We start from the raw sequence: 24,506 nt of genomic DNA on the forward strand, positions 1-24,506 counted from the left end.
CTGGGCAAATTTTTGCAGCTGAGGGTGACTTCCAGCCTACAAGGGTGTCTGGCCAAATACCAGCAAGAAAATGAGTCTTTCATTCCTACAAGTACAATGAACTGAGATCTGCCATCAGCAACATGAGTCTGCAAGTGACTCTTTCCTCACCTAAGCCTCAGGTATGACCAGAGCCCCATCCAACATCTTAAATTGGAATCTGAAACTTCTCAGCCTATATCTGAAATAGAGTTACCTAAATATTATGGTCCACTATGCATGCCAGACAATTTTATAATTTATTACCAGCTTGGGATGTAATGGATTATTAAACCATTCCTTGGGTTATGTCTTTCATACCTTTAAAATATGTACCTTTAACAAATGGATACCTGTTTTAAAATTATACCTTTAAAATGGAAGATGAAAGGAAAAGAAGGATATAGCAACATTGTTCATTTATTTTAAAGAACATGAATATGAAAGTTTGGGGAAATTAATTTTTTGTTATTATGTACTATATGTCAGGCATGCTTAACCTAACATATAAGTAATATTTGACTTAGTGTTAATAGTTATCCAGCATATAACATTATTCCCTCAGTAGCAGAGGAGGAGGACACTGAAGTTTACAAGAAATAATTTTTTTCTAAGACAACAAGGACAATAAATTTTTTCTAAGACAACGGTCATAAAAATAATAAGAAAAAATTAGCTTTCTTAAAAACAGAAAAAAAAAGTTTGTAAGTTATCTTAGGCACCAAATGACTGACATAAAAACCAGGGTTGCTGTTTGGATTGGACAAATTTATTAGGTCAACACAGAAACAAGCTCCAGCATGAATATCATCCAGGCAGTTGCTCTGACACCATCACCCTGATGAAAGTAGAACTGTGGGGGTCACAGATAAATTTCACCATCTCCCACTTCCTGCAGCAAATTCAGGGAATCTGTAGGTTTGGTTGTAGGTGACAGCAGACAGAACTACTTTGATCATGCAGGATATCATCACCCAAGGCAAAGGCTCAGAGCATGTGGAGCTCAAAACTGGCAAATTCCATGTCCAGGTGTGGAGGTCAGTGGAGTCTCCCAGTGCGACCTCAATTAGTACCAGCCAAAGCCAGAGCCATAGCCACATCCATAGCCACAGCCACAGAGAGAGTGGGAGCGATATCCATAGCCACAGCCAGAGCCACAGCCAGAGCCATAGCCCAGTCTGCCAAAGCCACAGCCATAGCTGGAGCCATAGCCACAGCCCAGACCTCCATAGCCACAGCCTCCATAGCCGCAGCCTCCATAGCCACAGCTTCCATAGCCACACCCTCCATAGTAGCTGCCACACATGGTGTTGGTTGTTGAGGTTGTGTTTAGGTAGAGAAAGAGAGAAGTGTCACTTCACTGTGTACAATCCCCCTGCAGAGACCTTTTATATACCCTCAATGTGGGTGGGATCCACCACACAAGTCATCCCATTGGTTAATTTGCGAAACCTCTGTGAGTAACTTGTTGACCCTGGTTTTAGGGTAAGGCTTTGGGGGCAATGAGGACATTTGCTATTGTTTAGCCACATTGAATCATCTGTGAGTCATTCATAAGAATCAGTTGTCCTAGCTTCAAAACCCTACTTATACAAGATCTTCAAGTTAGCAATTTGTAACCAATCTTTATGACAAGAAATAGCATTTTAGACATTCTGACCTCAAACCACCAAACGACCAGCCTTCTTTTGGCTGACATTCAACAGGTCATAATAATCTGCCTTAATTTGAGATTCTCCATCTCTTCTTCTCTGTTTCAAAACATTTTTTCTTTTAGGGATTTTCCTTATTTTCACATGAGGAGTAGCTTACTAGGAAAAGCCAAAAGGTATCACTCAACTTCATGAGACTATTAACAAAAAGCCAATAGTTTAAAATTCTGGAACACCAAGGCCTGAAAAAACTGGGCTTTTCTTTCTCACTTATATTAATATTTCCTTTTATGACTCTACTTTTAAAACATCAATTTTTTTTCATGATTTCAAATTTATGTCCTGAATCTATAGCCAGGAAATAGAAATGAGATTTTATTTCCTTTATAAAATTGCATTTTCATGAATGAGTTTTCTTTATACTTAAACATATTTGTAATGTTTGTGTTTTGGCTCAAAGATGAATATAGGCATTTCTTTATTTAAAATAATACTAGCAGAGTTACCTTTCATGACACTAATAAATTTTCATCAACAAACAATGAAGTAAAAAAAAAAAAAAAACAAACAATGAAGTCTTGGTAAAACATCTTGGACAATGAGAAATATATTACTAATGGTCAGGGTTTTTTTTTTTTAAATATAAAAAAGCTGAGAGCCTTAACTGGAGGATTAAGTGAAATAGCCCTCTAATCTTCTGTTCTTTGTAAGATGACCTCATGGGAGTCCATAGAGCATAAGAGATATGAATAAAATTCTGAAATCAGCTCTCTGGGTTCAGATCTTACTTCTATCACTTATAGCTTTGTGACCACTATAATGGTGTACCTCGGTTGCTCTATCTGCAAATGGGACAGTAATAACAATAATAATAATAACACAAGATAATTTCGAGAGTCAAATTAGTGCAGTGTCAAACCCAACAGTGTCTGGCACATGGTAAGTAGAAGAATAATCTTTGCTATTATTATTTCTTTCATCCTCTGTATCCCTGAATATAAACTTTAGTGGAGAGTGGATGAGTTGAACAAGAGAACTCAGACACAGTTAAGTCCTCATTTGGGGGTCTTGGGTCATTGCAGCCAAAGGAAAGGACTCTACCTTATGACTGTGTATCTAAAAGTAGAAAAAAAGCATTCTCTAATTTTCCTGAGAAGGAGCAAGTCCCATGAGTGGCCAACAAATATAACACAAGCAAGAAGAGAATATAACAATTGGTGCCTACCCAGTTGGATTTGAGTTCAGATTCATTATGCTCCCTAGCACAATAAAAAACATTCCTGGCTGTAAAGCCACAAAGATGCAGCACTGAATAGCAGGTAATGGATTGACCAGAGGAGCTTTTGGCTAATGGCAATGGGAAATGGCAATATGTGCTATGTAAACATAGGTGTCAGCGCAGGACAGATGAAGGTGCTCCCTTCTGATCAGTAGCATCTGTCTGCACATTAGAGTCCACTCAGGAGAAGGTGGAGTTGGTGAAACTTTTAATTCAATTGAGCTTTCATTCTGCAGACTAGAATGTCAGTGAATTTTGTTATTTACCCAGAAGGGACAAGAATAAATGTTTTATCTACTGGAAATGGTAACTCAAGATAGAATTTGGTAAAATATGAAAATAAAGCATATTTGTACACCTGTAAAGTTTTATCTTATAAAAATGTTGCCTAAGAGATACCTAGGTAGTTCAGTTGGTTAAATGTCTGCCTTCAGCTCAGGTAATAATCCCAGGGTCCTGGGATCCAGTCCCAGGTCTGGCTCCCTGCTCAGCGGGGAACCTGTTTCTCCCCCTCCCTCTCCCTCTGTCCCTCCACCCAATCGGGCTCTCTCTGTCTCTTTTTCTCTCCTCTCTCTCTCAAATAAATAAAATCTTTCAAAAAATGTTACCTGAATTATGTATTTAAGATAAAATGAGTTTTATCTAAAAGGAAACATATATCCCATTCTTTAAATAAAACTTACCCTTTAGCACTTTGATTTTTCCAAAGCTAAACAAGAGTAACTTTTTCAACTGCAAGGGGCAGATGAATTTGAGATTATTAATACACTCAAAACAATTTGCGTCAATTGCAGTTTTGCATAGTTTTTGTGATTTCATAGAATTTCATTATGGAATTGAAATTTGAGTCCTCAATGAGAAAATCAAGTCAGATATCTGTTGTTCGATGCACATGATTTGACTGTGAAAATCTTGACCCAACCGCAGAGTAGTTTTGGCTATGAAGGTGTCCCAATGCCCAATGAAATGAGAGATTCGTGAGAATTTTGTTTTTGGTGTTGCTCTAGTTAATGAGAAATAACTTCTAATAAGGGCAACATTACCTGTGACTTGCCACATCTACACTGAAGAATTATAGATCTTATGAAGGGAGTGATATTCAGTCATCTTCCTCTTCTGCACCCATTCACCCTGATACACGACCTACTACAGCAACTACTATGGGGGCTGTGTGGCTCTGGTGGGCTTGGCCATGGCTACAGCTGTGGCTACTGCTTTGGCTATCATGGGTATCACGGCTACAGATATGGCTGATGCCACCCATCTTGCTATGGAAGATATTGGTCATATGGATTCCACTGAAAAATTCTAGAATGCCTGGACTCACTAGATTTGTCATCCTGTGAAACATGAATTCTGCTGCTGGTCTTGTTCATCCCATCCTGTCTCTTTAAAATAGTAAAAATCTAAATCTAGGCTATCATGAAAGAAGCAGAGATGTCATCTTTCTCTCGTTCCATCGTATATTCTTTATGATCTTTCTTAAAGAATATATTTTATTTTTTTTAAGAATATCTTTTAAAATGCAACAGAAGTCTCCCCTTGATCACTAAGTACTTCCTTCAATAAATTTAATCTTTTTGCAAAGATGATATGCTTTCACATTTATTTATTTTCACTGTCATTTCTGCATATGGATGATTATAAGATAAAAATATGTGTGTAGTAACTATCCCCAGGGAAAGATGCTACTTTCTTCCATTTGTTTTTTTCTGTTCTTTTTTAATCCCTCTGCATATTTCCCACACTATTTAAAGCTGAGCTTCCACATGACACAGTTGATTGCTTCCTCCTCAATAAATTTGGCTTCTCTTTAATTCATAGGCCAAATAATTCAAAACACACCTGAATTCTGATAGCTGCACAGAGCTGGCTGTCTGCCCTCGTTTTCCTAGAACACAGAGGAACACACCCATATTTTAAGTGGTGCTTCTATGAGTTTTCCAGGCGTCTGGTTTCTGGTAGCTTCATAAGAAAGCTTCTTAGATGCCTGATGTCATTCATATAGAATTCATGTCCAACCAGGAATTGGACATAGGGAGTGCTGTACCAGTCTTGAGAACCCAGCTGCCTTTAGCAAATCTCTTTACGTAAGATCAGTTTGATTATGAAGTCCATTTCATATGTTTTTTAAGTCTCATTTGTTCAATACCTGGTGTGTAAAACATGCCAGGCACACTGCTGTGTTAGGAACAGAACATTTTGTAAATGATTATTTGATATTGTTTCCATTGTCATGTTAATGAGTTGTTGAGTTGGTTTTTTTTTTAAGATTTTATTTATTTATTTGAGACAGAGAGACAATGAGCAGAAGGAAGGGAGAGGGAGAGGAAGTGGGAGAGGAAGAAGGAGAGGGAGAGGGAGAAGGAGAGGGAGAGAGAGAGGGAAAGCAAGAGGGAGAAGGAGAAGCCAACTCCCCACTGAGCAGGGAGCCAGACTCAGGGCTCAATCCCAGAACTCCGAGATCATGACCTGAGCTACCCAGATGCCTCACATTACTGAGTTTTATATAGATGTACCATCTGTAAGACACTAATATCTATGCAATATTAAAATGTGAAAATAGGATATTCTAAGATTTTTAAATTTTTATTTTTTAAGTTTTTTAGATTTTATTTATTTATTCACGAGAGACACAGAGACACAGGCAGGGAGAGAAGTGGGCTCCATGCAGGGAGCCCAATGTTGGACTCAATCCCCAGACTTTGGGATCACACCCTGAGCCAAAAGCAAATACTCAACTGCTGAGCCACCCAGGCATTCCAGGTTTTAAATTTTTCCAAATGAAGAGTTGAAGAGAGTTTTGACCCCATTTGTATAAAAACAAAGCCTTCTCAAATAAATTTGTAAAAACAAACTGTTGAAGTTAAGGAGGATATATATTTACTAGTCAAATTTCAAAAATAAACTGTATAACTAAATAATGGGATTCAGATTGATTTAAAAAATTAAAAAAAGATGTGAGTATAATAAATAATACATTTTTCTAATAATCACAACAAACTGCTTTAGAACCAAAACTTCAGATCTTTATATGACAAAAACTTAAAAATTTTCTAACATGTTAAAGCAAAACCTATCATAATGTGAGCTCTTATTATATAAATAATGTTATATGTTTTATATTCAATGATTATTTACCAGTAAGTAATGCATGTAACAAATTATCAATAAATAGCTATATTCAAATTTTGGATACAGGTTCCAAATACTACTGGTTTAGCTTTCTTTCTTAAAAGTTTGAAGAACACAGCTCTAGACCAAGGCTTGTGGTCTGTTGACGCCTGTGGAATCCAAAGATGCTTTCAAGAGGTACATGAGCCCCAAACTATTTTTGTAGTTTATCTATTTGCCTATTAGATAGTCCCATGAATATATATTAGAGTTTTTCAGATATGTGCTATGTTTAATATGCTACTGCAACAAACCGAAAGCTGAAGCAGATATGAGAAAGCCATATTCCATGTTTCTTCTGCCACTATTTCAAAAAACCTTCCTGGAGAAATTCACTAATGACTTTAAAGACAATTTGAGTATATGAGAACCCAAAAGGTAGAGGAAGGAGGACATCTAGCATGAATATTTTAATTTCTAAATAAATGTTCAATTGCATAATATAATGGTGTACTCTTATAGAAAGCCATGGCTAACAAATAAATAAAACTCTCAGAATGAAAAAAATGCAGCTTTATATTAGCACTTTAATGTAAATATAGTCAGTTCATCCTCAGTAAGTAATAGAAAATATTATTTGGTGTGAGGAGTTCTTTGTCTGATGGAAAGAAATCATATAACTTAAAAGATCTTTTACTTCAGATAACTCTTCACTTTTATCACTTCTTCACTCAAATAGATGTACCCTCAGCTCCTTGTATATCTAAATATGCCATAGAAATTACTATTTTAAGAAAAAAAAAACAAGGAAAATTGGCTTTTTAGGGCTTGAATATCAACAACATTTCAAGGAACCTAAGTATAGACTTTAATAACAAAACCAGAGTGAGAAGATCTCTAAAATACAAGAAGAATCTAGTTAACAAGTGACATGATTATTGGATTCCAGGAAGAATAGTTAATAATATGTGTTATAAGGGCATCTCCTTGTTTTTTGACACAAGTGTTTCATGAGGCTTTATTATTAAACTTTGCCTGAAATATGAGGTCATACTGCCTCATACATCACAGAAGATATGAAAACTCTATATACAGATGGTGACATTCAAATTGAGAACAAAAATTTCCTGCTCCACCATGGAAACCTCTCCTCCTAATACCATGCACCATTACAACAAGCATTATGGAAGCCTGAGCTGTGGCTCTGGCTCTGGCTCTGGCTCTGGCTGTGGACATGGCTGAGCTGCACATCTTGCTGGGGCACATTGTGGCCCCTATGGATTCTACTGAGGAACATCCAGAGCAGTTCAATCTACTATACTCCTTTACCTGTGAGTTCCCGACTCTGCTTCCATGGTTGTTCACAAGAGTAATTCTACTCCCTGTACCAACTGTGACAAGCTCATCCATGATAACCTGGAAAACACAAAGCTCAGATCTGATGGATTTCTCAGTTGATGAAAATAGCCAGGAAAGTGTCAAAAATTACAGAGAAATTTCATCTTTGATATCTTTTCTATTTTTTTTAATATTTTAATTATTTGATAGAGAGTGTATGTGTGAGCAGGAGCAGGATAAAGGTCAGAGGGAGAGGGAAAAGGACACTCCTCACTGAACAGAGATACAGGCTAGATCACAGTACCCCAGGATCATCACCTGAGCTGAAGGCAGACACTTAATTGGCACCCCTATCTTTTCTAATTTAGTTCAACATATTTCATAATGCAAAGTTTTAATTTTTAATGAACTTATTTTTTTTGCATTCAATAGTATTGCATTTTATTTAGATTAATTTGTAGGACTCTGTGGGGCACTGTCTTTGAACTTCAACTTTGTCATTATTCTGAGATGATCGTTTTCCAAAATATAAGGATATGGCCATCATTCCTTTATAACAGCATCATATAAGAACTTTTGCTTTCATATATACCTATAGGCAGCACTATTGTTCATACATAAACCAGCTGAATGCCATTTCATACAATTTAGCACCATTTTCTATTATCAAGTGCTAGAGATATCTGTCTATTAAAATGTACTAGAGATATCTATCTGTCTAGAACCCCAGTTAAATTGTATCATTCGGATATGTGCCTAAGTGCTTTATTCTCCCTTTCTTACTTCTTCCTATTCCTCTGAGTTTAACAGCAAAATAGTACAATACATACCTGCATAGTTGGTGGGTCTGTTCTCATTTTAGAGATCTATCGGAAAAGCCATCTAGCTCCCTTCTTGGTAAACAATGTTTTAGCAACCTGGATCATCATCTTTCATTTGGATTAGGGATATTACCCTTGTTCTTCCAACTTCTAAATTGAAGAAAACAAAACTTCTTTTCTCAATTACTCTAGCTTTCTTCCAGAACCAAATGAAGAAAAGGAGTTTCCATAAGACTCCAATGAGGAACCATGTCTCTGAACATCCAGACAATATTCTCAAATATCAAACACATCTGGCTGAAAGCACTCTAGAGAGTTCAAAATGTGTTATCATTTGAAGGACTTTCAGGAAATGTATATAATTTATATTATATTACATCATATTTTTAGAAGTTCTATTTCATTGTCTCAGCAACTGAGACAACTCAAGGAATTCTCCAATTTTTCCTCTGGGATGGTGGATTCTCTCAAAGGCCCTGTATAACTGACACCTACTCAAGTAATGAATAATAAACAGGATATGATTTCACACAATATCACTGATAGGAGACTGTAGCCCTGCAGTGAGAAAAGTTGCTGGCACTTATTATGTGCCTAATCAATGTTTTTAATAAATAAATTAATGACAGTGAATAATGTTGAAAATGTCTCCCTGGAATTTTATATTCTACTTTAGCAGAAAATGAGAAAGTAGGGATATAAACTATCTCTGGGGTCTTGATGCACTCATAATGTTATTTTTCCCAGAAAGTATCGATTGTCTCTTTATGGGCTCTCAACAGAGTACTCAGAATGGAATATAGTTTTATCATAACAAGAAAACACAGACATTTTCCATCTTTTACTCAACTATACTATGACTAATAGACTTAATCAACTATATTACAGATCACTCTCAATACTTAGGGTAGATCAAAACCACCTTTGAGAAATTCAATAAGTGTTTAATATGTGATGGATTGAATTTGTTAACTCAGCCATATTTATACTACTTTTCAAGAGAGATTCTATTTGAATATCATTGCATATAGCTAGATTTCAGTCACCGCCTTTAGCTCTATTCAAACCAACCTCTTGTTTCTTTCATCTAGTTTCTGGCCAATGTCAGGAGGAACCACCTCAAATACTGAAATTAAATATCCATCTTAAAGCCTAACCTGGTTCATAGCCTCTTCTAAGAGAGAATCTATCTCTTTCATGAGTGAGAAATGTTCTCTGTCTGCATGATGCATACCCTTCCAGTTGTCTTCGGAAAAGAATTCGAAACTCATGTAGGATATCACGTGTCCCCTATGCTGCTACTCAGCTGTTCTGTGAGGAGACTTCACCCCAGACACCCCAGGGCAACTGTAAGATGATGGAACTCAGAGGGTGACTGGGTGGAGGAGTCTCCAGGTCTCTAGTTGGACTGAGGAAGGAGAGGCCTATACTGAAACAAATTTGACACACTGTAACAGAAAAGCACAAAGTCCTGCTTTTCTGCCCAGTCTCTGTAGAAAGATCAACCTAGTTTTTTGTACCAGTTTTACTTACTGAGGTGTAATTGATACACACACACACACACACACACACACACACACAAACCTGCACAGATTTAAAGTATATAGTGTAATGAGTTTCAGCATATCACTATACCCAAGAAACCATCACCACAGTCAGGGTAATGAACATATGTATCACCTCCAGAAGTTTGCTCTTGCTCTTTTGTTGTTTTTTTCTTATTGAGGTAAGAGCACTTAACAGAAGCTCTACACTCCTATCAAAATTTTAAGTGCACAATACGGTATGATTAACTCTAGACACAATGCTGTACACAGGTCTCTACCACTTATTTATTTTGTATCACTGGAACTTTATACATTTTGAACAGCAACTCCCCATTTCCCCCTCCCCACAATCCTTGTCTACCACCCTTCTATTCTCTGTTTCTATGAGTTTGACTATTTTGTATGCCTCACATAAGAAGAATCATGCACTATATCCTTTTGTGATTGACTTTTTTCACTTATCTAAATGTCCTCCAGGTTCATCTAGGTTGTCAGTGACAGATTACCTTCCTTTTTAAGGCTGAATAATAATATAATATCCTAGTATATATATATTGCCACATTTTTAAATCCATTTGTCCATCAGTAGACACTTAGGTTGTTTGCATATCTTGACTGTTGTGAATAATGCTGCAATGAAAGTAAGTACAGATATCTCTTTGAGATCCTGATTTCAATCATTTTGGATATATACCTGGATATATGCCCAGAAGTGGAACTGAAAGATCATATAATAGTTCTGTTTTTAAATTTCTGAAGTATTGCCATACTTTTTTTCCACAGTGATTATATCATTTTTCATTCCTACCAAGAGTTTACAAAGATTCCAATTGCTCCATACCCTTTTAATACCTGATAGAAAGAAAACGAATATGTAAGTCAATGTTTCACTTTTTTCAGTGTTTCACTTTATAACAAAAGTGTAGAATTTTCCAGAAATAACAAAAAAGTAACATAATTACATATAAAAATACTCATGCCTTTACAATGGCATTTGAATATAGGTTGTGTCCTCTTTTCACTTACAAAGAATTGAAGGAATATTCTCCTTGGGGAGAGGAATCATACAAAATCATACAAAAAATACACAGACATTTTGACAGAATTTTTACTTTACTTAGAATATCTTCCCATGAAACTATAAACTCAAGTGAGAAATCAGCATTCTTTAGAAACCCCATAAAAGCTGATCAAAGAAATTTCACTAACTAGCCTAGTTTGATGCAAATTGAAAATATGGGAATTATTTACTGTTAGGCTCATATGGTTTGATTGTGAGAATTCTGACCTGAAAGAAAAAAGATCTTACTCATGAAAGCCTCTGCCAAAAAAAAAAAAAAAAAAAAAAATGAGGTTAAGGAATTTTTCTAACATAAATTAGTGCAAATTATGAGTTCAAAACCTTCTATGGTTTGCCCTATCTGGCACTGAAGATCAATAAAAGCCCTGGGAAGATGGTGACATTCCAAACTGAGGACACTTATCAACATTCCAACTGAGGACACTTATCCAATTATCAACTGAACCTTTCATCCCTGACACATGTGCTACTATGGCAATTATTCTGGTGGATTGGTCTGTGGCTCTGGCTCTGGCTCTGGTGGGGAAGGATATGGTTGCCACCACCCATCTTACCTTAGCAGATACTGGTCCTGTGGATTTTACTTCTAGAGATACTCCAGAACTCCTCTTCCTGTGTTTCCTGAATCCACTTTTTGAGTTCTTCTCTTTGTGAAATGGCGATTCTCTCATTCTAGAATACTTAGGAAAGAAAGAACAGTTGCAATTCTACATGCATCAGCTCAGTTGAATAAAATCATCTGGAATGTCTTGCTTTATAAAAGAAAATTCTTCTCCTGTTACTGCATTACAATTATTGCTCTGCATACATTTTAGTTCAACATTCTTCATGTGAAACAAAATTTATCTCAATTTTCAATAAAATCTCCTATGTTGAAAATACAGGGTTTTTTTTTACATTACTTTGATACACCTGTTGCATGCACATGTGTGTGTACTTTTGTGACAGAAACATGCTAAAAAACTAAAGCTGAAGAATAAATTATTTCTAAATGAAATTTGGTTTTGATGAAACTGTAATCACTGCAACCACTTGATTATATTTAAACATTAGCCCATATGCTGAGTTTCTAATTAAAGGATAAAATCCCAGAATGACACTCCTATTTCCAATCACCATATTCTACATGCCTCTGTCTTTAGCTATTTCCTTACACCCCACTCTTGTGATTTTGAACTGTACTTCCTGGTGGTTGTACTTGGATTTTCCACCTCACATCTAATAGTAGCCCACAGAATGGAAGTGCACATCATCTTCGTCTTTAAGAATTTCTAGAAAGTGCCACCCCATTACCACATAAGCACATCAGACATAAGAAATTAAATCAGCACTTTCATGGAATAATGATTTTGAATTTCATATTTCTAATTTCTGTTTTGAATATATTAAAATTTATTTTTATATTGAATACAACTTTCCACCAGATCCTATCAGAAAAAAATTGCATAATGGAATTTTAACATCATTGTGTTGAAGACATATTTTGACCTAACTTTATTGTGTCATTTTGACCTTTGTTTGAAATTAAGAACTTTTCCCCAAATGCTCAAAAAAAGCATATCCCCTTTATCAGTATGAAATATCAACATGTGGTATGTTGCAGATATTATTCTTTAATAATATAGATGGCCAAGTAACTCTTTAGGAATTTCAAATTTCTATTAATTATTTTTTAAAACTGGATCATAAGATTGAATGACATTTATGGTTTGCTATATATGGTATTAGAAGTCATTTCTCATTTTTCTCAGTAGGTAAAATATTTTAATCTATGTATCCATCTTATACAATGGAATTTTCTTGGCTTTCTAAAAATACCACAGCCTATGATTTGAGAGAAAAAATCAAATAACACTAAGAAAACAATGCCAATGCTAGAATTTACATGATTCCAACACCTATGACAGTGCCTGGAAGTATTACAGATTTGAATTTTATTTACATTTCTGGGGTTTTTTTTAATGAATAAATGGAAAATAAATTAATGAATGAATAAGGATGACAATCTTTTTTTAATGTTTTATGTGACTTTTAGAACACTTTCAAATTAAAAGCTTACTTTAAAAATGAATAGCATATGAAAATGCATGGATATTCAGATGTGTACATAGCTATCCTCTCCAAAGCCTCACTACCCAAATGATTCTTTTTTGTCCAATTGACATTGTTCAAATTCTTCTCATGTTAAGCTCGGAGGGGAAGATGAATTTAGTAGCAATGTAAAATAGAGGGTTTGTATTTCACCATCCTTTACCTATGGCCAGGAGTACCTAGAAGACAAGTGCATGATTACCAAACCCTCTGGTGATTCTGATGAAAGAATCGGACAATTGTGTGCTTAAAGTTGCCTACTAAAATAAGGCAAAATTATTTTTTCATACATAGTTGGGAAAATATAATGAATTCTCATATATGTTTATATATTATACCATTCTTGAGTGATACAGTGTGCATACATTGCTTCAGTAGATTTCAGTCAGTTAGACACATACCAGTTCCCTTTATGGTTCACACTAGGATCCAGCCAGTGTTGGGAAAAAAAAAAAAAAAAAAACACCTCAGTTAGGAAAATTAAATGTTCATTTAAAAATGAAAACTTAGAGCATGATCTCCTATAGACAGGAAATTTTTCTCTATATGTACCAAGACCTATACCCAGTTGAATTCCAAGCATGACCACATCTGTCCTATGATACATGTGCTCCTGCCACTATTCAGCTAACCTGAGTGTGCGGCTCTTGGAAGTTCCCCACCAAAATATAATAAACAAACAAACAAACAAAAAAGCCCATTGGATCTAGCAGTGGTAAGGAAAAATGACAGAATAGAACACAGCTTCACCAGGACCAGTGAACTAAGCCTCCTCATTGCTCATATCTGTATCAGCGGTACTTGATCACACTGTGACAGATGAAAGCATAAAATGCCATCAGTTTCCAGTAAACAGATAACAAACTCCCTGAATGCTGAGCCATCATGCATTAATGAAAAGGAACATTTTTAAAAATCCTAAGTTGTGTAAGTAAATAGTTAACTTTACAAATGTGATCAAACATTAAAAATTAATGTAAATATCAATGAAAGAAGAGGTGTCTTTATAATAGGATAGAAACCTACTTGTATTTGGTCAATTATTCATTGTCATTGATCAGTGAGAAACACTATTTAGGGATGTAAAATCCTTTAATGTAGTAAAAAGAATTCATAAAATTTATAGACATGTGGCTCCAAGTAACTTTCCTCTTCTAACCACCTACCTCAGACATGATTATGTAGTAGGCATTAATATTCTTCAAATGAAAATGGAGGGGAAAAGCCAATAAGGTCTTATATGCTCATGGATTTACATAGAGTCTGATCCTAAATGTTAAATATATTTTTATCTAGTTTGCAGAGTGGACAAACTAGTTACAACATAACAGAAATCTACTTTTGAGGCAAAACAAGTAGATTGTAAGAAACCAGGCATTGTAACTAAGTAATCATGGCTTAAGGAATGCACTTCACATAAATGAAAGAAATAGAGATTCATGAGGAGCTTTATTGCAAATTAGTCTGAAGTATGAGGTCAAGATTGTCTGTGGTTTGCCATATCTACTATTTACTTATATAAAAGGTCTTTTGCAGATGATGCCATAAAACTCAAGAAACTTATTTCCTGCTCCTCAACTGAATCTTGCACTACTAACACATGTGTTCCTATTGTGGTGGCCAGGACTACAGTTATGGTGGTCTGAGGTGTAATGATAGAATTTTTTGAATCAATATTATAGAATTTCTACCCATAATGAGTCTATGCAACTATCATCACGTGCAAAAATTAATAGATAAAATTTGTCAGGGAAGATTATATCATGAACTCAATTAACAATCTCACCACTACTAAATGTGAAGCCATGGGACAACCAGACAACCATGAGCCTCCTAATATTATAGAAAACAAAGTATACAGAGTACTCATAAAGTATTTTTCTTGTCAAAAAATAAGGAGAATGACCAGAATCACTTCAACCCTCTACATCTACTTATCAGGATAGAGATGATACAAGGGATAGAGGAATATATGAAGAATTATTAAATCTTTAAAAAGAATTAGAAGACATTATGCCTAAATGTGAGTCCCAACATAAAAAATTAACTATAAAAATGTAATTGTGAACTAATCAAGAAAATCTGAGCATGAATTGAATATTAAAGGATGCTAAGGAATTTTTTTAAATTTCATCTGTGTGATACTGGTATTGTAATTATATATGTTTTTTAAAATCTCATTTTAAGTACTGAAGTACTTATAAGAAAAATGCTACTTGTCTTAGATTTGTTTTAAAACATTCAGCAAAAATAACAAAAGGTATATAGGGAGAGATGGTATTGATGGTGGAATACTGGCAGATATTAGACCTTGAGGATGTGTTTATAAAGTTTCAAAATTCAATTCTATATACTTTTATGCCTGTTTTATGTGAAAGTAAATAATATACATGGAAAGCCTACCTAACTCTACTGAATAAGTTCTATTGTTAGGAAAATTATTTTTCACCTTAAGAAAGACTCTCACATAATATATTAGAAGTAATGATACAATTTTAAAAATCAACATTTTAGAACCTTGTCAATGATTAAACTAGATAAAAATTGGTTCAAATACTTTAAATAAATAAAAGCTGAGTAAGGGTTTGAAAAAGAGAATAAGAAAAACACTTGAAAGGCACACGGTTTGATTGTAGGGAAGCTGACTCAACAGCCAAATCATCCTGTTCATGAGGGCCTCACCTTGCCTAATGAAACAAAGACTCAGGAAGTGTACTGATGTAAATTAGTAGGAAATATGTGATCAACAAGTCCTGTGATGCGTCCCATCCACTGAAGGCACATATAAAAGGACCTGTGCAGATGGTGATGTTCAAACCGACAGAAACTGATCCCCTACTCCTCAGCCAAATCCCTTACTCCTGAAACCATGTCTTACTACGGCAACTACTATGGTGGCCTAGGCTGTGGCTATGGTGGCTGCGGCTATGGTGGCCTAGGCTGTGGCTACAGTGGCCTGGGCTGTGGCTACGGCAGCTGGGGCTATGGTGGCTATGGATGTGGCCACAATGGTGTGGGCTATGTCTGTGGAGGCTATGGATATGGAAGCAACCGACCATCTTGCTGCAGAAGTTGCCAGTCATACAGGTTCTACTGAGAAGCTTCCAGAGAAACTCAACTTGTTATTCTCCTCCAGCGGCCTGAATCTGCCTCCATGATTCTGCCCATGAATAATCCCATTTTCTATTCCAAAATGTCAACATCATCCTAAAATATCTGAAAAGATAAAATAAAATAGATTCCGCAAACCTTACTAGAATCACTGAAATTGCATGGAATGTTTCACAATTTTTTAATTTAAAAATTTTCCTTTGATATCATATTAGCTTCTAATTCCTTACATTTTTGATCAACAATTTTGTGTGGGAAAAGTTTACAGTGAATTTAATAAACATTTATCTCATGGAAAGTATTTGTTGCATTTATAGTGATTTTTCTTCATCATTTTGTGTGTGTTAAAATAATTCAATTAAATATTGCTTTTGGGGGGATCAATATTTTCATATGGCTTTGCAACATTGCCACATCTTAATGCTATAAATGGGGAGATAGCCTATGAGAAGTCACAACCATAATAATATCAATAATATAATCCATTGCCTTAGAAGTGAATGGCACAAGGGGCCCTCAATAAAATATCGCCTAAATGATGTAATGTCACTGACTTAAATGATGGGACATAGCAAATCATGTAATAACTTTTTTCAATATGTATTTATTTTAGAGAGAAAGAAGAAAGAAAGAAAGAAGAAAGAAGAAAGAAAGAAAGAAAGGAAAGAAAGAAAGAAAGAAAGAAAGAAAGAAAGAAAGAAAGAAAGAAAGAAAGAAAAGAAAGAAAGAAAGAAAAGAGAGTGTGAGCAGGGGAAGGGGCAGAATGAGAAGGGGGAGAGGATCTCAAACAGACTCCCTGTGGAGCATGGAGCCTAACTTGGGGCCCAATCTCATGACTTTGAGATCATGACCTGAGCTAAAACTAAGAGTCAGATGTTCCACCAATGGAGCAATCCAGCACCCCAACCATATAATAATTTTTAATGAATTCTATGAAATTTTGATTGGGAATGTGAGAGAACTTAGAGCTATGCTCATATATACACATACCCATCTCCAGGCTCTTATAAATGATGACATTGTGTTTGATGGTACAGCCTTAGAGACGCAGCAGCTGAGGAGCACTGGGACTCAGCAACCCTTCTCTTTTGCCTAATCCTCCTCTAGCTATGACAGACACAATGTACATATTGATCATTTTGTTTAGCCAACATACAGCCAAGCTAAACTATCTTTAAATAAAACAGATTGCAATTCTACCTATTGAACTCGTCTCATTTCCTAACTGAACCTGCATACTCTCATCAGAAATGCCAACTTCATTCCTGACTATTGGGGAAAAAAATAATTCAGATTTAGCATGCCTATTTTGGCTTTCCAAAATCAATGGGATGACTTGTAATTTATAGAAAATTTTTACTTTTTATGTTGTTTTAGCATTATTCTTCCTTGTATCGTTCATGTGAGAGTTAAAGTTCATATTTAACAACAATTTATCCCTGTAAATATTGCTGCATTGCATTTACATTAACATTCCCATCATTGCTTTTTCTGTTTCTGTGTATATGTATGTATGTGAGACTAAGGAATAGAAGGAGAGAGAAAGAAACAGAAAATGAGCAGAAATGGTGATGAGAAAACAGACTGTCTTGGGCTGTTTCTGAAGATTTTCTGTGTCTGCAAATTCAAGAGTCTTAACATTCCATCTTTTTGTCTCAGAACAAATGTGACCCAGGTTTCCATATGATTCAGCAGCTACTACTACATCTGATCAGACTATCAAATTACTTTTTCTATGACAAATTTTTAAATACTTTTGCCACTAAAATAGGCTTTTTTCCATCACTACATTTAACATCCCCTGCCTTTGTCTTCACCACCAATGCCTCTTAACTACTGCTTCCCACATCCTTTAGGCACATATTTAAAATCTCCAAAATGAATGTGCCCACTTATCCTATTTTTATTTCTTACAAAGTCTCATGACATTGGGAAATGGTAAAGAGACAAGAGACTTATGGAATCTGATATCAGTCAGCCAAAGATCATTTTGATTAAGTGGACTTTCTACTTTACTTTCAAGAAATTGCTACATTTTGTTAAAAAAAAAAAAGTTTGGCCATCATCACATTTGACAAGTGAACCCTACCAACAAAATTCCACGTGATAATATAGGTGCCAAGGAGTCCATCGAAAAATGAATGGATAAAGAAGATGTGGTTTATGTATACAATGGAATATTCCTCAGCCATTAGAAATGACAAATACCCACCATTTGCTTCGACGTGGATGGAACTGGAGGGTATTATGCTGAGTGAAATAAGTCAATCGGAGAAGGACAAACATTATATGGTCTCATTCATTTGGGGAATATAAATAATAGTGAAAGGGAATAGAGGGGAAGGGAGAAGAAATGGGTAGTAAATATCAGAGAGGGAGACAGAATATGGAAGACTCCTAACTCTGGGAAACGAACTAGGGGTGGTGGAAGGGGAGGAGGGCGGGGGGTGGGGGTGACTGGGTGGTGGGCACTGAGCACTGGGTGTTATTCTGTATGTTGGCAAACTGAACACCAATAAAAAATAAATTTATTATTAAAAATATATAAAAAATAATAATACCTGAAAATCTACCTTAAAAATGTGAAGAGATGTGTAGTAAGTCTTCACCCAACAAAGAAAAATAATGATTTATTTTCCAATTTCAGAAGAAAGAAAATTTATTTTATGTATTTTTCTTTATAATACTGGAAGTTTCCCTAATGTCCTTTTACCACTTCTGGCATCTCATGCTGTGAATGAGAAGGTCAGTGATATGAAAAGACAGAGGAACAAAAACAGCTGTCCATAACACACTGTTTTAAAAATGACTAGACCATAGTTAGTAATAGTTAAATAAAAGCTGAGGTGTTGAAAGAGGCTGAAAAACCTACCTGAATTTTTCTGTGAAATTTCATATAATCTAAATTAGAAGCCTGAAGAAAAGCAGGGTTCTTCATCCCATCTATATACCTATCACCACTCTCACTATTTGAAGCAGTGTTGATGGGGCCAGAGAAATTTGAATTTGGCAACTATAAAGTCAGGAAGCTTCTTCCTCTCCTTGAAAAATCTCCTAATAGCTATATTTAGAGTAAAGATATAATTTATATTAATCTGTTTGTTAAAACTATTTAGCTATAAGGGTAGCTTTTCAAAAGTTTGCAATATGTAACACTTGGCTTTTACAAAAACAAACAAACAAAACTACATTTGTACTTGTTTTCTCTAAACAAAAGAAATCTAAAAGAGGATTTTTTTTTTTTTTTTTTGCAAAAAAGGGCAAAAAGTGAAAATAGCATTCAGGGTTGATTTTGCAGCGAGTCCCTACAGATAGAGCGAGCACCTGGAGCTCTAAGAGTGGTGCTTCTGCCCCCAGCTCCTTTCCCAAGATCTCTGTTCAGCATCACACCCCAGAGCTCTGAACTGTGTCTGTGAGCATCCAGGCTTCAGCCTGATTTATTTAATGCATCTGTTAGTAATATGTGTCCTGAAGTATCAGAAAAAGCTTTAAAAATGTTATTTTTGTGTTTAGGAATGCTTACAAAATTTTTTCATATAAATTAAGGTAATTGTTTCTTTGTTTTATGCTATTTCAATCTAGGAAAGGTTTCCTAGGAACATTGTACTTTTGGGCCATGGAAGAAACCTCTACTTTTAAATAGGTCTAAATTTGTTTTATGTAAAGTATATTTTAATTAAATTCAATTATATTTTAATTTTCATTAAAAATTTGAAATTAAAAAAAGAAAGAAAATGAGAAAAAAAAACTACAGCATATTCTGTGCTCTGTGCTCAACTAGTCTTTCCATGATTGAGGATTTCTATCTCCACCAACACTTCACCAATCATCTGAAAACTAAGAGAATGAGGAACGATTGCAGGACACTTTTCACCTCTCTGAAATGTCCACACATCATTTAGGACACATATCACTGCTGCAAATCTGGGGCATCTGTAAGAACAAAAATGAGCCCTGGTAAAAGAGACATAAGCTGAGGATGGAGAATCAAGCTTAACCTCCATATGGTTTGCAGATACATCTACAACACCTTCCTATCTGATGACACAGGGAAGCATAAGGCATAGACAGTTTCTGCCCATAAAATGGTTACAGATTTTTTGGAAAGATCAAAGTCTCACATACCAAATGAAAGGTTGATAAATAAATGCCAAATATGTCTATATATGAAAGTACTTGCCACCCTATTACCAATAACATAACCAGTAAGGTAAGTGGTCATACTGGGTTGGAAGGAAGAATTTTTAAAAAAGTATATGAATATATATTATATTCTTCCTTTATGTGAAAGATTCAGGGAACATGTTCCTTCAGACAAGGCTCATCTTAAAATTCTTCTTAAAGAAGAATGGAAACAAAACCAAACAATGGGATACCTATTTTCATATTTTATAAAATGCTACATAATCAAGTGATATTTATTCAACTAAATAAATAGAGTGAGACATAGCCTTGAAAATAGAATAAGAATTTCATTTTAAAGGCTCATAAATGGTGGAGTCCTAACATAAGAGTAAAATTATCTCAGTTATGAGGGCCTTGTTTTGCCAATAAATCAAAATATTTATGATGTTGTCTGAAGCAAATTAGTGAGATTTAGGATGCTACTGCCTGTGGTTTTCCCCACCCACCACTGAGGGTGTATAAAAGGCCGTTGGCAGATGGTGGCATTCATATTAAAGATACCTACCACCTGCTCCTCAACTGAACCTTCTACTCCTGACATCATGTGTTACTACAGCAACTATTATGGTGGCCTGGGCTATGGCTATGGTGGCCTGGGCTGTGGCTATAGTGGCCTGGGCTATGGCTATGGCTGTGGCTATGGTGGCTATGGTTATGGCTGCTGCCGCCCACTGTACTATGGAAGATACTGGTCTTATGGCTTCTATTGAGAAATTTTTAATCTATTAGCTATGTCACCATATTTTATTGGCATTCTCTCCAAGTTTTCTTCACATGAAAAATTTTAAAATGTATTCAAAAATATTGACTTTGTACCAGACTATCTGAGATAAATAAAAGATATTCAGCATGACATTTTGATTCATTATTATCAATTAGACTGTATCACAGTTTATAGGAAAGTCTTTCCTTTGATATGGTATTACCTGTATGATGTCACATAAAATTTAATTAAGTTGAATTATCAATTTTATTGTAAAACATATGTATTAGGGGCATCTGGATGGCACAATTGGTTAAACATTGGACTCTTGGTTTTGGCTCAGGTCATGATCTCAAGGTTGTGAGATGAGCCTTGTGATGAGTTCCATGCTCAGCAGAAGGTCTGCTTAAGATCCTGTCTCTTCCTCTCCCTCTACCCCTCCCCCCTTCATGGTGCTCTCTCTCTCTCTCAATCAAATAAATAAATCTTTAAAAAATATATGTATTATTAAGTAAACTTTATTTCATTGCAAATATTGCTTTGGTACATTTATACTAAATTATCTCCAACACTTTAGCTTATATGTTCTTCTATTTGGGTGTGACAATTATTCATATATGTATGTAGTTCGGGGTGGGAGTATGGTGAAAAAGAGCAAAAAAGAGCCAGAGTGCTCTTTTGTGGTTATTAAATGACTAAAATTGAAGAGTAAAAATATCAATTCTTTCCAAAAGCATTCATAAGAAATCTGTTTTTTATATATGTCTATAATCTTTTCTATCATCTCTGTTGTTTTTGTCTTAATCTAAGCTTTAAAAATGACTACTTTTTATAATAGCTGTATTTCCATCCAAACATTAAAAAATATAAAAAGAATGAGCATTAAAACTTATATGCATTTGTATGTTTTGTGTTTTTGCAACATCTATGATTGTATTATATCAGCTATATATTTTATATATATAATTTTATAGTTTATATATAAAATTTATGATTTAAAATAGATTTGAGATATTTTCTCAGTATCAAATTAATATTAGCTTGTTTCATTTTTTACCTAGAGATCTGGCCTTTATCAAATGTATATGTTAGAGATATTAAGTTTATTTTCCACTCTTAAAGCAGTTGTTTTACTTGGGAAACTCAAACTAAAAGCATTAAGTCCAATGAAGAGCTAATTAAAAAACAAAACAAGGGCACCTGGGTGACTCAGTGGTTGAGCGTCTACCTTTGACTCAAGTCATGATTCTGGGGTCCTGGGATGGAGTCCCACATCAGGCTCCCCACAGGAAGCCTCCTTTCTCTGCCTATGTCTCTGCTTCTCTCTGTGTGTCTCTTATGAATAAATAAATAAAATCTTTTAAAAAATACTAAGAATAAAGGGACCAGGATTCTAAAAATAGGACAATTGTAGAAAATTAAGTGAATTTCTGCAGTCCTTGATTGTAGGAGCAAAGCAAACAAAAGATTGCTGGAGAAAAGAGTAACAACCAAGTTTTGGCTGCTTTTTTGTTTTGTTTTGTTTTTCCTTTCTCAAGGCTAGAAAAACATAATTGGAGACACAAGATTCTGATACAATGAACTGGCAAAACACTGAGATTAATAGGCAGCCAGGTTTCTCCTTCAGATATTTTCCAAATTCTGAAGTGGTAGGAGTCAATTTCTTAAGACATCAAGCAGATGCATTTGAAAATCAGAGAATTTTTTTCATATCAAATTGTTGAGGAAATAATCATTTAAGTTAAGGAATTGTCCAGAAGTGCCCTGAATTGGAAGATCCAAAGGAGTATCCCTATCTCCTGAAAGAAAACAGATAGATGGGCCCTTACCAAAATTACAATATTCAAGGAACTCTATTTTATGTGAGCCTTTGTTGGGATTAATGGAATCAAAATTTTTCTAATAACCTAGGACCAAAACAAAATCTCTATGATGAAATGCATAATTTTGGATCCTCTACAATGTTTATACAAGACGTTGAGCTTGTGGAAACATCTGAAACAATACAAAAGAAGCAATTGACAATATAAGAAGACCAGAATGTGAACCACGTACTGGATTTGGAAACTAGAAATTTAAACATAGTTATGATCAATCATATAAGAAACTTAATGCAAATTACAAAATAATTGTTATAACTGGATACATTCACTGAAGAATGTATTTTAAATTCTACATATTGTAGTTAAGAACTCAATAGACTAGCTACAGGAAATCTGAACTACTAACTTAAAGATAGATTGATAAAAGCTATTCTACCAAGGCAAAAACAGAATACTTGGCATGTAAAATACTAAAGAGAGTATAAAGGGCACATCATACCTCATGAAACAGTAGGAAATGTGATTGGAGTTTAGCAGGAATGGAAAGAATAAAGCAGAAGCCATTTTGAAGAGAAAATAGTCCATACTTTTCCAAAGCTGATGAAAGGTACCAAACCACATATTCTAAAAACTCTGCACTGCCAAGAAGGAGAAGTACAATTAAAATTACATATAAACCATAGCAGCATTTTTCTAGAAATATCTCCTGAGGCAAGGGAAACAAAAGCAAAAATGAACTATAGGGATTTCATCAAAATAAAAAGCTTCTGCGCAGTGAAGAAAACCATCAACAAAACTAAAAGGCAACTAACTTACAGAATAGGAGGAGATAATAGCAAATGATATATCTGATAAAAGGTTAGTATCCAAAATACATAAAAACTTATCAAACTCAATGCCCAAAAAATGAACAATCTAATTTAAAAATGGGCAGAAGACGTGTATAGACATTTATCCAAAGAAGATACACAGATGCCTAGCAGAGACCTGAAGAGATGCTTAATATTACTCATCATCATCAATATAAATCTATATAAATCTATAAAAACTACAATGAGATATCACCTCATACCTGTCAGAATGTCTAAAATCAACAACACAGGAAACAACAGGTGTTGGCAAGGGTGTGGAAAAAGGGGAACCCTCATACACTGTTAATGGGAATGTAAATTGATGCAATCACTCTGGAAAACAGTATGGAGCTTCCTCAAAAAGTTAGAAATAAAACTACCCAATGACCCTGAAATTGCACTACTAGGCATTTGCCCAAAGAATACAAAAATACTCATTAAGAGGAATACAAGCATCCCAATGTTTATAACACCATTATCTAATATAGCCAAATTATGGCATCAGCCCACATGTCCATTGACGGATGAGTGAATAAAGAAGATGTGAGATTATATATATATTATATATATATATATAATATATATATTAGAATATCACTCAGCCATAAAAAATAATGAAATCTTGCCATTTGCAACAACATGGATGAAGCTAGGGAGTATAATGCTAAGCAAAATAACTCAGAGGAAAACAAATGTCATATAATTTCACTCATATATGGAATTTAAAACACAAAACAAATGAATCAAGGGGAAAAAAGAGAGAAAAGCAAACCAAGAAATAGACTCAACTATAGAGTACAAACTGGTGGTTACCATAGGGGAGGTAGTGGGGGGAGATGAGTTAAAGAGATGGTGAGGATTAAGGAGAGCACTTGTAATGAGCAGTGGGTGT

The 24,506-nt window shown here is 35.0% G+C and overlaps 2 protein-coding genes across 2 annotated transcripts; one reads left to right on the forward strand and one right to left on the reverse strand.

The window, feature by feature from the left end:
- Nucleotides 1–1,084: 1,084 nt before the first annotated feature.
- LOC112661636 (keratin-associated protein 21-1-like) lies at nucleotides 1,085–1,324 on the reverse strand. Its single transcript, XM_025449725.1, has one exon. The coding sequence runs from the start codon at nucleotides 1,322–1,324 to the stop codon at nucleotides 1,085–1,087; it is 240 nt and encodes a 79-aa protein (XP_025305510.1).
- Nucleotides 1,325–15,770: 14,446 nt separating this feature from the next.
- On the forward strand, nucleotides 15,771–16,194 carry LOC112661810 (keratin-associated protein 21-1-like). The gene has a single exon (XM_025449936.3). It carries the CDS (start codon nucleotides 15,811–15,813, stop codon nucleotides 16,036–16,038), a length of 228 nt encoding a protein of 75 aa, XP_025305721.3. The 5' UTR covers nucleotides 15,771–15,810; the 3' UTR covers nucleotides 16,039–16,194.
- The last annotated feature ends 8,312 nt before the right edge of the window (nucleotides 16,195–24,506 follow it).

This window comes from Canis lupus, chromosome 31 (genome assembly GCF_003254725.2).
Source record: "Canis lupus dingo isolate Sandy chromosome 31, ASM325472v2, whole genome shotgun sequence".
NCBI classification, from domain to species: Eukaryota; Metazoa; Chordata; class Mammalia; order Carnivora; family Canidae; genus Canis; species Canis lupus.